Below are 12,110 nucleotides of genomic sequence, written 5' to 3' on the forward strand. Positions count from 1 at the left end.
GCTACGTACGGTACGAAAAAAGTTCAACATACATACCAAACGAGTGACCACCCCCCTTCCAACCACCCACCCCCCCTACTTTCCACAAAGCCGTATGTATGTTACTCATGTGAACTTAATGAATTATTGATATGAAACAACATAGTCGTACAATGAAAAGTCGCATACAGTATCACACTTTAAAGAAAAAGTTTTTTTAAAAACATACCCACAATTCTCATTTATTGAACAGAAAGAAAGATCAATAATTGTAAAGGATTTACAATCATTGTGCGGCTTTCGTGATTTTCTTGAAAGGCCAACCCTTTAAACAATAACACTATGTAACACAATTTTTGTTCCTGGGTAGTACGTGTTATTTCGTAATTGCTTATGCCTAAAAAGTATAGAAAATGGCTATTATTCCCCACAAACTTTGCTTTTGTGACCAGGACAGTGATATTTTGAAATTTACCTATTTTCAATGAGAAAACGGGCGAATTTGTGTCTTTTCGTTGACATAAAGTCAGAAAAAAAAGCATTTATCAAAATTAACATGTATTTATACTAAAGTAATACAAAGATGTCTACAAAAGATTTAGAAGTGAGTCGTTTTTCGAGATTTACGAATATAGAGTAAATCACTTTCACGAATCAGCCCCCAAATGTAGTCTCCCATCATCTTCCCGTTATACTGTCCTTGGTAGCAGCGTTCAAAGTCCAGTATATCCTGGTGGAAGCGCTTGCCTTGCTCCTCCGAGTACGCTCCCATGTTCTCCTTGAATTTATCAAGATGAGCATCAAGGATATGGACTTTGAGGGGCATCCTACAGCCCATTGTGCCATAGTTCTTCATCAAAGTCTTAACCAACTCCACGTAGTTTTCGACCTTGTGATTGCCCAGGAAGCCACGAACCACTGCGACAAAGCTGTTCCAAGCCGCTTTCTCCTTACTAGTGAGCTTCTTGGGGAATTCATTATACGCCAGGATCTTCTTTATCTGTGGTCCGACGAAGACACCGGCTGTGACCTTTGCCTCAGACAGCTTAGGGAAGAAGTCTTGAAGGTACTTCAAGGCTGCTGACTCCTTATTTACAGCTCTGACAAATTGTGTCATAAGGATCAATTTGATGTGCAGTGGTGGCATCAGCACCTTCCAGGTGTTCACCAATGGCTCCCACTTGATGTTGTTCCTCCCCACAGAGAACTCGGTCCGCTGTGGCCAGTCCCGCCTGTGGTAGTGCGCCTTGGTGTCCCTGCTGTCCCAAAGACAAAGATAGCAGGGAAACTTGGTAAAACCGCCTTGGAGACCCATCAGGGATGCCACCATTTTGAAGTCTCCGATGTCCTCCCAGCCGTACTCATCATACTTCAAGGCGTCCAGCAAGGTCTTGATGCTGTTGTAATCCTCTTTGAGGTGCACCAAGTGAGCCAGGGGAAGAGACGGGTACTTGTTACCATGATGGAGCAGCACGGCTTTGAGGCTCCTGGATGAGCTGTCAATGAAGAGGCGCCACTCATTCTGGTTACAGGCGATTCTGATTGCCTTGAACAGACTAGTCACATTGTGGCAGAAGCAGAGCCCATCTTGACGGGTGAAGAAGCTGCAAAAAGGTTGGTGACGCTTCCTCTGATCTGCGACTTGCACACTTTCATCCAACAAGTTCCACTGCTTGATCCTAGACATCAAAAGCTCGGCATTGGACTTGGTGAGACCAAGATCTCTGATCAAGTCGAGATCTTTTTGGTTGGGGTAGTATGGGTTTCTCTCCTCAGCTCCACCTCTGAAATTGTCATCTGGATCTAAAACGTCTTCCTCGCTCTCTGACTTGCTGCTCTCTTCTAAAGACGGCTGCTCTCTCTCTCTCTCTGGAGGAGTGGGTACGGGGAGTTCATGGCAGTGTGGCACCGAGGCAATGGATGAAGAAAGGTCCGGATACGTGATAGCAGGTGCATTCTTGCCAGTCCGATGTTTGGAAGGGTCCACCATGCAGAAGTAGCAGTTGCTTGAGTGGTCAGTGGGTTCCCGACAAATTATTGGGATAGCAAACTTCATGGCTCTCTTTTCCCCTCTGTACCATCCTACAAAAATTCATTTATTTCACCTATGACTAATGTGGAAGAGATTCTCGCAACATTTTTCATATATGGTATATATTTTTTTCAATAACATTGAAAATTGTAAAACATTTAAAATACCAAAAAACGTATTTTTATTTTATTCTGAGCAACAATTATCTATCTTACTTTCCAGAGTTTTTTTGCATTGCTCGCAAGTGAATTGAGTTGCCCAGGGTTTGTCTTGATCCCCGACAGGCATGCCGAAATATGCCTTGGAGGCCTCACACATCTTAGCAGATGCTTCCACAGAGTACTTTTTCGCTCTTGTCTGATAAATTGGCCGCAGACATCGCAAAATGCATCTGCCGGATGCTTGCAGCCTCTTGACGCCATCTCAGAAAAATACAGATATGTATCCAGTTAGGCAGCTGGAATTAAACTAAACTCGCGGGCTTAAGGGCCCTGTTTTTATACTACTATTTATATTACTCGAAAGTTCTAGAATGTTCTAGAAGTTACTCCAAGTTTATGCAGCACTGAATCGATCTGGAATGTTCTGGAAAATAGGTAAATTTCAAAATATCACTGTGCTGGTCACAAAAGGAAAGATTGTGGGGAATAATAACAATTTTATGTACTTTTGAGACATAAGCAATTAGGAAATAACACTTACTACCCAGGAACAAAAAAAAATGTTACACAGTGTAATAAACGATTGGCCGTTCGGGCATGCTTCCATCTATTGTGCTTTAGCGATGATGATGATCATTCTTGTTCGTATGAATGATATATGTTGAACTTCTTTCGGACCGTACGTAGCCAACCGTGCTCATCGGAGGTGCGTGCAATTTTGAACTCCTGCATTGGAAGGTTGCGTGGCATGTGGCTCTGGCAGTCTGCAGACAGCGTGAATCTCAAAAGAGCCGCAGGAGTACGGAGGACAGAGTGTTATGTGCAAGCCACCTCTAATCGAACTCGCTGCTCGTCAACCTGGACGTTGTCCATCAGGGTTGCAACAATGGCTTTCCGGGTGACTTCAGTGGTGGGGGGGGGTGGTCTTTGGTTCTTTCTAAAAGTACCATATTCACCGAATCATAAAGATTGCTTTGCGAAATTCAGACACGCTCCGCAAACTTGTCTCAATAATCGTATACACAGATCTGGTCATCCACGCACACGCAGTGCGCACGGGCACAGAGACTGTATGATAAAACGCACCCCCAAAGTTTGTTTTAAAATACGGAGATGGGGAGTTGGAGGGGGGGAGGGAGGTGTGCGTCTTATATTCGGGAGAATACGTTAAAATATCCACAGCTCCCACCTGCTCTGTGAGCCCTGCTGCTAGGAATCAATATGTAGTGAGTCCAACTAAGTCGCAGACGTTGTTTTTTAGAGGCAACACATTTATTTGTAACATCAACACGTAGCACAAAGGGGCAACTGCCCCTTCACCAGATACAGCCTAGGGTGGTGGCCACCCAGCTAACTACCCTATATGGAGGAGTTACAGCTACGAAGGGTCTGACCCTCACTCGGGTCCCGGCCACGTGTTGATGCCTCTAGAGCTTCCAGACTGTAGGACGTAGAGCTTCCAGCGTGTAGAATGCAGCGACCCCGGTCCCTCTCAGGGACCCACCTTATATCCCCCTGGGTCGGGGCCGCTCTGCCCTTGGCCCCACCCGCTTTCTCGAGCGTTCTAGCTCCCTCTCGATCCCTCTCGAGAGCTCTGCCCGGACACGTCATTACCCCCTAGCCCTCACACCTGGGGGCCTCTCTGTGGACACTCCAGATCACGTGTCTACGGGGTCAACCAGAGTACCATGGCCCAGGGCAACCCTGTCCCTGGGCTGACACACTCCTACTCCCCCTTGTGGGAGCCCGGACTGCGTGCTATGCGTGGTGTCCGTGCTCACCCAGCACTCACCAAGCCCCGCTAGGGCTGGTACTACACCCGCCCACGGGGTGTACGTGATGACGGTGCATCGCATGCCGTGGCCCTCTCAGGCCGGCACCATAGTGACATCCCTGATGCCATATTCTTAGCTCTTTCGGTAAAGTCACGTTGAAGGGAAACAATAAAATAATAAAATATATATAAAACAATAAAAATTCTCACGACGTTTCGACCATAACACAAACGGTCGTCATCAGGTGTGTCGGTTTGCATCTGATGACGACCGTTTGTGTTATGGTCGAAACGTCGTGAGAATTTTTATTGGTTTATATATATTTTATTGTTTCCCTTCAACGTGACTTTACCGAAAGAGCTAAGAATATGAATTACTGCAGTCACGAAAGCTTTAAATCAAAATGTATCCCTGATGTCACTAAAAATACAAAAACACTACCATTCTGGCTCCCTTAAAATACAATTGTTGTGTGTCTAGACAACGCTGATTCGAAGGTGTAATCTTTATTTACTTAAATATCTTAATAATTATTATTTCCACTTAAAGCTTTCGTGACTGCAGGAATTTATACTCTTTGGGTCTTTCCGTGAAGTCACGTAGATAGTTATTTCCGACTCTCTGAGTTAAATTACCTTGTTAAATGTATTTACATTAACAGGCTAAATGTCTCACCAACATAGCTGCTGCTCCCTTTTCCTCGGCGGTGGCGCTCGTTGTTTAATAGGCTGAATGTGTCTCTAACACAGCCGCTACTGCAGGAGCCGTCTCACATTGACATGCTCATCTCTAATCTCGAGCAATACAATGGCGTTCTTCAGCACCGTAACCGTGGGGTTAAATTAACAGATTGACATTGCTAATCTCTAGCAATACAATAGCCGAGGTATACCTAGCTCTGCGATCTTACATTGACTTGCAAATTCCACCTCTAGCCCCGCCCATTTACCCTTGGGTTGTACCCATCTCAAACCTTTATAACCTTTGGCTGCAGTAACTCTCTCGCTGTATTTCTTCCTGCCTCAGCAGTCCGCCTGCTGTATTTTTTTCACCTGAAGACGATTGCTTGTGTCGCGATCGAAACGTCGTGATTTTAAAAAGTATTTTTATTATTTAATTATTTTCATATCTACGTGACTTTACCGAAAGACACGAAGAGTAATTATTATTTCATTTTATTTTCTCTGGAGCACGCTTTCTGTTGATCGTGGCACCGTTTTCGCATTTGTACGTTAAAACGCAACGGATCATATTGACATTCTTTTCAAACGGAGAGTTACAAACATTGCACGCGGAGAGGTCTTGGTCCTCGATGATATGCCGCAAAATAATGACGTGCATGATGGAATAGGGCGAGGCGAGAATGCAACGTGTTTTTAATTTGCTTAGAAACATCATTGGTCATTCAATTGACGAGAATAATGAAGATTTCCCAGGCCCTGAGTCTCATTGTCGGATTCGATATTAGGTGTTTACATTTACATTTAAAAACGCAAGAGCGGAAGAAAGACACCGTAAAATTACACGTAAAAATTGAATAGCACTTGCAATAGACTGTACACTTGGGAAATGTAACGTTTGCTGGACAATAACGTATGAAATTAAAACACAAGTCAGACTCTCGTAAATTCAGTTTCATTGCAAGCTCGCTTAATGTAAATACCCGTACCAGGCAGGCAGTATTCTTATCCTTATTTCATTATTATTATCGGTCATGACCTATCAGTCTACGACACATCATCCTCACACCATGACAAACACAGGTGCTACCCTCTTCAAGGGGATTTATCCTTGCGACTTAAGTCCAGAATTAGTTTTTTTATGCACATATTGCAGTGATGATGTGTAGCCTCCAGTGGCTGCAGACGTCATATGAACCCTTTGGGGCCGTCCATAAATGACGTCACGCGCCTAGGTTGCGGAGGTCAGAAATTTGTGACAATGTGTGACGAGAGAGAGGGGGGGGGGAGGGTGTTTGAGAAATGTGACGTCACATCAAAATGCGCAACTTTAAATAAATGTAGACAACAGGTGCTACTTAATTAAATAGACTTTTTAATAAATGTTTTCTCCTACAACATCAGAGTGCGGCGCCACATTAAATACGCACTACAATGACAATAGTTTAAAGCGATTTGAAGCATGCTTTTTTTTGGGGGGGGGGCAGAGCTTTGTGACGTCATATTTGAGGGGGGGTCTGAATTTTGTGACGCCGTGTGACGAAGGGGGGGGGGTTAAAAAATCGTCCAAAATCACGTGACGTCATTTATGGACGGCCCCTTTACAACAACAACCGCCATTCGCCACTAAGTTGCGGTGACGTCACGGCACTTGTGCCAGGCTATGTGCACGTTAAGAGCACGTGAAGTGGCTGGTCACGGGACAGACCCAGGTGCCATGGGTGGACTGACTGAGATGACTGTCCGATGCATCACCTGTGCCCCCTATTGTGCCTACTTACTATGTTTTAGCCACCCGGCGCTCCGCTCGATGTTGTAAGCGTCGCTCCTCTGTCCTCTGTTGTTGCTGGAGGGCTATCGCCTCCAACTGCCCAGTAGCAGCGTCCTTCACGAGCATTCTCTATGAACCTTTTACATACCACATCGTACATACAAATACAAAATAATAGATTATTTCACATGCAATTCAACGGGAATATTGTCAGCTGATATTAAGTTGAATTAATTGATGCATCATATCCCTACTGTTAAGGTGCTCATTGACTTTGACTTGGAGATACAACCTGATGTCTCATTTTGGTAAAGAAAGTTTGCCGATTGTTTTTGCTACAAGGAGAGAACCCATTTCTCTCCAAGGAAAAAGAAGAGAGCTGTTATTTAAATACTCTTCTCATAATCCTCTGCTCTTCGCAGCACTAAAGGTAATATGCTTTTTTAACGTAATAATCGAATGCAAATGTCATATGTATCGTGATGGGGTTGTTGTTTTTTATACATAATCAGGATACTCTGGGATTCAAATAATATTCTGGCGAAAGAATAACACGAGTTGGAGTACAATTGCAAAGACAGAGCAATTTTAAACAGATCGTTCCTCCAACCTCTTTGGCGTCGCTAATTTTTTTTTATGAAACGTCTTCCAAACCTTTCCCCGCTATTTCAACCCAATTCAATGTTCATTTGTAACACCGGAAAATCCCACCCAGCCAATCACCCGCATAGCTTCTGTGCGAGATGCCCGCACCCACTGACGACTGAGTTACTGCTGGGTTCAGAGGTGCCCGGCCAGCAGCCAGCCAGGACACTCGATGCATAGATATATATTTTTTTTAATACAGTGCAGTCGAATAATTTTTTTTGTATTCAAGTATTTTTCAGGATGAGTTTGCTCAGGTTTCACGGTAGGAGGCGACAACACACGCTACGTGCTTTCTTCTATGGCCTCAATTTCGAATAACGTCGCGTGGTTATTTATGTTTTAAACCCATCGACTGTAAAGGAGACAGCGCGTGAAATTATTTCATACGTTGAATACGCCACAGCATTGACCAGGGCGGCAGTGGGGCTCGAACCGCTAACCGTCGCAACAAGCGGGCAAGGAACCGCGGTGCTGTAGCGCTCGGCCACGCGCTCCGTGCGTACATCTCCCGGCTTCGCCTTGCAACGCAACAAGGCAAGCACTGTAGTGGCTCGGGGTTCTGCTCGGGCCAACGACTTCCATCCAAACGTTTCCGCCCGAAGCCACCAGAGTTCCCAATCCCGCAGGCCGCAGTCTGGATACCGTGCCGGAGCAATGTCTCGCGTGCACGGGGAATGGTGGCGACACTTTGCCGACGACGAAACGCAAACGGGTGAACAGGATGCAACAAATGCCAAGTTTGCTAGCACTATTGACTTGGAGGCGTGAACTGCGATCTGTGTGGATTGTGGCCTCAATAAAATGGTGGGGGAGGGGTGAGGGGGCACAGGCCAGTGGTGCTGATTTGGGGGTGGTTGGGGGCTGACATTCCACAAAAGGCTGAGAACCACTGCCCCCCAGTTACCCGTCGGCCACAAGAGGCATCGGCTTAACGTTCCTAGATTTAACATTTTTTGCTGCTTCACCTTAATTTTCGCCTGTTATTGCTCAATAAACACGAAGTATTTCCATCTTCGGCAAAAGCTCTCCGGTTATTTTTTGTTTCTCAGAAGCCAAAACTCTTCTGAGGACGAATCAGCAGCAAGAGAGTCAAGTGCACAAACCGAGATTACATATCGGATTTTAAACCCTCTTTTTTTCTCGTCCTTGATTATTTGTTTCAAACCCCCATGCACGCTCACTTCCCCTTTGATGTAGAACCTGCTGCTTATCAATATTTATTCCATTAAAATCAATTTCCATACATACTTTTTTTTACTACATAACACAATCTTGACCAAGGCCTGGAAATAAATAATCAAAATTGCCATTAAGTTGCAGGTGTAAATCGCATTAAAATAACCACATTCAATCTACCGAGATAGAATTGTACAGTAATGTTAAATCCGTATCTTTCAACAATAATAACTGTTTTATTTGCCAATATCACATCACACTGCTCATAAAAATATAGTATTAATAGAAAGTCAGCCTATCATCATTCTGGGGTCAATAAAATAGGTACAATTTTGTAGAAAGCCAATAAATAGTCATTCTATAAAGAGACTGTTAAACAAATGGCAATGTGGAATTTTCACCACCGGTTCAGCATTGGTGATGGTACTGAGTGACAGTGAAATGCTGATACAAGTGTAGTGCCTTGGATTCACTCGGACGACAATCGCCTTTCAGGAAACACTTTTTTTAAAAACGAAACCTAAATTTTGTTTTAATCCACGGTTAATTCCTCGGATGTGCCCGTGTTTTTTGCGTGCTTGTAACAGGGCCACACGGGCTCAGCAAGACGCCGCAGACAACAACGTCGGAGGCAAAGAATTTTGGAACAACTTTGGCCGCAAGCCGCGGGCGCGGGAAAGGAGCGGCAATCAGTGCAGCCCAACGGAGGGAGACCCTCCCCAATGGCCCCCGGAGGCCGACGAAGACGGAGGCAACGACTGGGAGCAGCAGACGACGCAGACGCAGAGGTCGTGGGGAAAGCGGCGTGAGGCCGAGGGAAAATTCCTGCGCTCGAGCAGCTGGGACATCCTGGACTCGGATTTCGGCGAACGAGAGGGCGGCAAGAAAGGCGGCACGGGCCGAGACACGCACCCGCCGCGCATCAAAGGCGGTGGCGGTGGCGGGAGCCGAGGGCAGCGGCAGGGCCTGGTGGACAGCAAAGAGGGCAAAGCGGCAGAGGCGGAGGACGAGGAGGGCTGGGGCGAGTGGGGATGGAGGCCCATAAAGTGACCCGCGGTGGCGTTGATCGCGAGTGCCCGCGCGGGGACGCTTGGCGTTCCCCGCCGGTGCGCTCACCGCAGCGCGCCGGCGCTCGGCTGTGCTGCAGGACGGCAGAGGCCCCGTGGCGATGGCAACTGTACACTCAAGAGTTTGCTGCAGAGAGAAAAGTGTTCTTGCAGGAAAACAGAAAAAAGATTGGACATGTTGTCTTTTGATTTTTCAATAGGTGAATGGAAAGATAGTTTTAATTTTGGAGAAAAAAAACGACGTTTTGGAAAATATGCTTTAATTCTTTTCTAAAAAGCTTTGATAATACATTTTGGGATTCTGTCTTACAGTTGTATTAGAATGCCGTTTACGTTTGTGATTGGTAGCCTGAATGGTTAAGTACATTGCTGAAACAACACTGACAACTTTAATTGGTTAAATTTCAAAGAAAACGATTGAACCCTTTCTGAAAACACCAATGCGGGTCCTGCCCATTCATCCTGTCCCTGATTTCCATAGCCACATTTCCTTTATATGCTTGAGGCGTTATTGTCTGGAATTTATTTTGTCAGTTTTCAATAATTTTCTCCAGAATTTTAATGTGACCTTTACATTTTTTTGTATCCGAGGCATTTTGTAACTTGCCTTCGACAAGAACACCAGTTCACTCTCTTTGTTATTCCTAGTATCCCTTTGGATTTTCAGCTGGTTTTCTCATTTTGCCCGTTTCGTATTGCATTCATATACAACAGACGAAAATGCAACAACTTTTTAAACAGAAATTGTATCCATATAGTGCTCTATTACACACTGAAAATATGTAATCCCCATACACAGTATCCATGCTATTTTTTTCTCAGAGGTAAGTGAGCAGAGAGTGCGACATTTCTACCAATGGTGAACTCTTCTCACCGACATAAACACGAGACTCATTATATCTGACATCGTTTTAAACAAATCCCCTGCCAGCCATACGTTCTGGAGAGACGGGAAACTGTAGCATTCAAACTCGGGGCGTTTGACCTTTAGGACAGATCCCCGAGTTTCTATGATGCAAAGGGCAGATTATCGAGAGGGATGTATGTACGTTGAACTTCTTTCGCACCGTACGTAGCTAACCGTGATAATCGGAAGGATGACTGCACCCAAAACGATTCTAAAGCAAGAACTATTCAAATGAAGGATCGTCAAATTTGGGAATAGTCAACCCTGCCCTTGCTTATAAGATTGGTCTTTCATTATTCACTGGTGAACAGCTAATTTTATATGTAGGCGCTCACAACCAATATCATGATTCGTAATTAATTTATTTGGGTTAGATTAATGCTAAGTGATATCGGTGTTTCAGCAAACTGCGATGTTGAAGAGCAAGCAAAAGTAATATTGGCAATTGTATAAAACCGCATGCTATTTAGCTTTGCTTTTCATCATCCCAGTTCGCAAAAGAAAGACAAATACTGAAAGTTCGCCGAGGTGACAGCTTGATTTGATTGTCTCTGCCCAGCGGTGACAGGTTTTAGTTTAAAAACGAAAATGTACGTGATCTAATCTTAACGATTCACTGGTGATTCGCTAAGGGAGACATCCCTGAAGGTATCCCTTCGGCACATATTGCAGACCTTCCCCGTATTGTTTCACCTTCCCAATTACCCTGTGGTTGCCAAGAGTAAGACATGACGCACACTGCTTTGCCTTTTGCGGTGTACTCGATGTGATCGGTAGCAGAGGAGTCCTGAGCTCATGTGAAGCTATCAGCCTCACTGGCCCGCCACATTAATCCGCAGTTTGAAGGGTCGAATTAAAATCACTTTTGTCCCCTGCTATATTTTCACTCTCTAGGTGAATGCAATTAATTTCAATTATAATGGCAGCTTTTGAAAGGACGATTAACAAACCCAAGCCTGGCACGGATGAGTCATCTCTATGACACTACATCTCAGCTGCCTATCCTGCAATACACTCTAAAGTCTGCGTGAAGGATGTTGCTGTAACGCTCGTGACGGCCTGTTCATTCGTGTCAAATCCATAATGCTGGTGATTTTTCTCATGTTATGTAAAACAAAGTGCCAAATTATAGGGTATTAATTTTCGTTCTCCAAAAATCTATTTTTAGAGGTTGCGATGAATTTGCGTGATTGCTGTTTTCTGAATGCTTTAAAAATTTATTATTTTAAAACGTCGTGCCAAAAAGAACCCAGCTCAAAGCATGTCTTTAAACTTCATGCTAAATCAGTGATGTCCTAGTAAAAACATAGCTTTAATGCCACTGCTCAGTCCAATCAGTATTATCCTACTAATTTTCTGTTAAGTTAGACACTGGGCTAGTTTGGAAATCTCAGCACTTTAGAAAGCACTGCAAAAAAATATGCTGTTGGGCGCAACTATTGTGCAGCTGTGCTATCTGACGGACTCTTCGTTACGAGAGAAATGTGCAAGCGTTGTATTTTGCTTCATTGTAACTGCTGCTTAACTCTTCTCCATTCTGTATATTGTAGCTCGAAGAAAGATTCTATGAAAAAAAATTGCATTTTCCAGAAGATGTATTTTTAATGATTGTGTATTAAATAATTTCAGAAATGACATTTCATAGACGTTGACAAATGCGCCACGCATTACTGAAGTTTCCCTCTTTCATTTGGACTCTTTCATGTTGCTTGCCAATTATTTGGGCTTATTATCTGAATGATAGAATTGTTTAAAATATCATTTGGTGTTTCTGACAAATTTATTGCAATTACGCTCTCGGCATCGCGACGGATCCATTAAAAAGAATTATTGTGTGGGAGAGAACAGCAGCGGAAGAGGCAGGTGTTTCACAAGACTCCCCCCCCCCCCCCTGCCAAAAAGCATCTTTCAAAT

At 44.3% G+C, this 12,110-nt stretch overlaps 1 protein-coding gene across 3 annotated transcripts in view; it reads left to right on the plus strand.

Annotated features, from left to right (window-relative positions):
* Window positions 1-11,831, plus strand: part of LOC116957582 (uncharacterized) — a 45,703-nt gene extending 33,872 nt beyond the window's left edge. For all 3 annotated transcript variants that reach the window (XM_032979823.2, XM_032979830.2, XM_076053174.1), the window contains one exon: window positions 8,810-11,831. In XM_032979823.2, the coding sequence (XP_032835714.1) occupies window positions 8,810-9,272 (463 nt within the window). In that variant the 3' untranslated portion in view covers window positions 9,273-11,831. The remainder of the gene's footprint in view (window positions 1-8,809) is intronic.
* The last annotated feature ends 279 nt before the right edge of the window (window positions 11,832-12,110 follow it).

The sequence above is a fragment of the Petromyzon marinus genome, chromosome 3, assembly GCF_048934315.1.
Source record: "Petromyzon marinus isolate PM22_M1 ecotype Great Lakes invasive population chromosome 3, UKy_Petmar_22M1.pri1.0, whole genome shotgun sequence".
Classification (NCBI taxonomy): domain Eukaryota; kingdom Metazoa; phylum Chordata; class Hyperoartia; order Petromyzontiformes; family Petromyzontidae; genus Petromyzon; species Petromyzon marinus.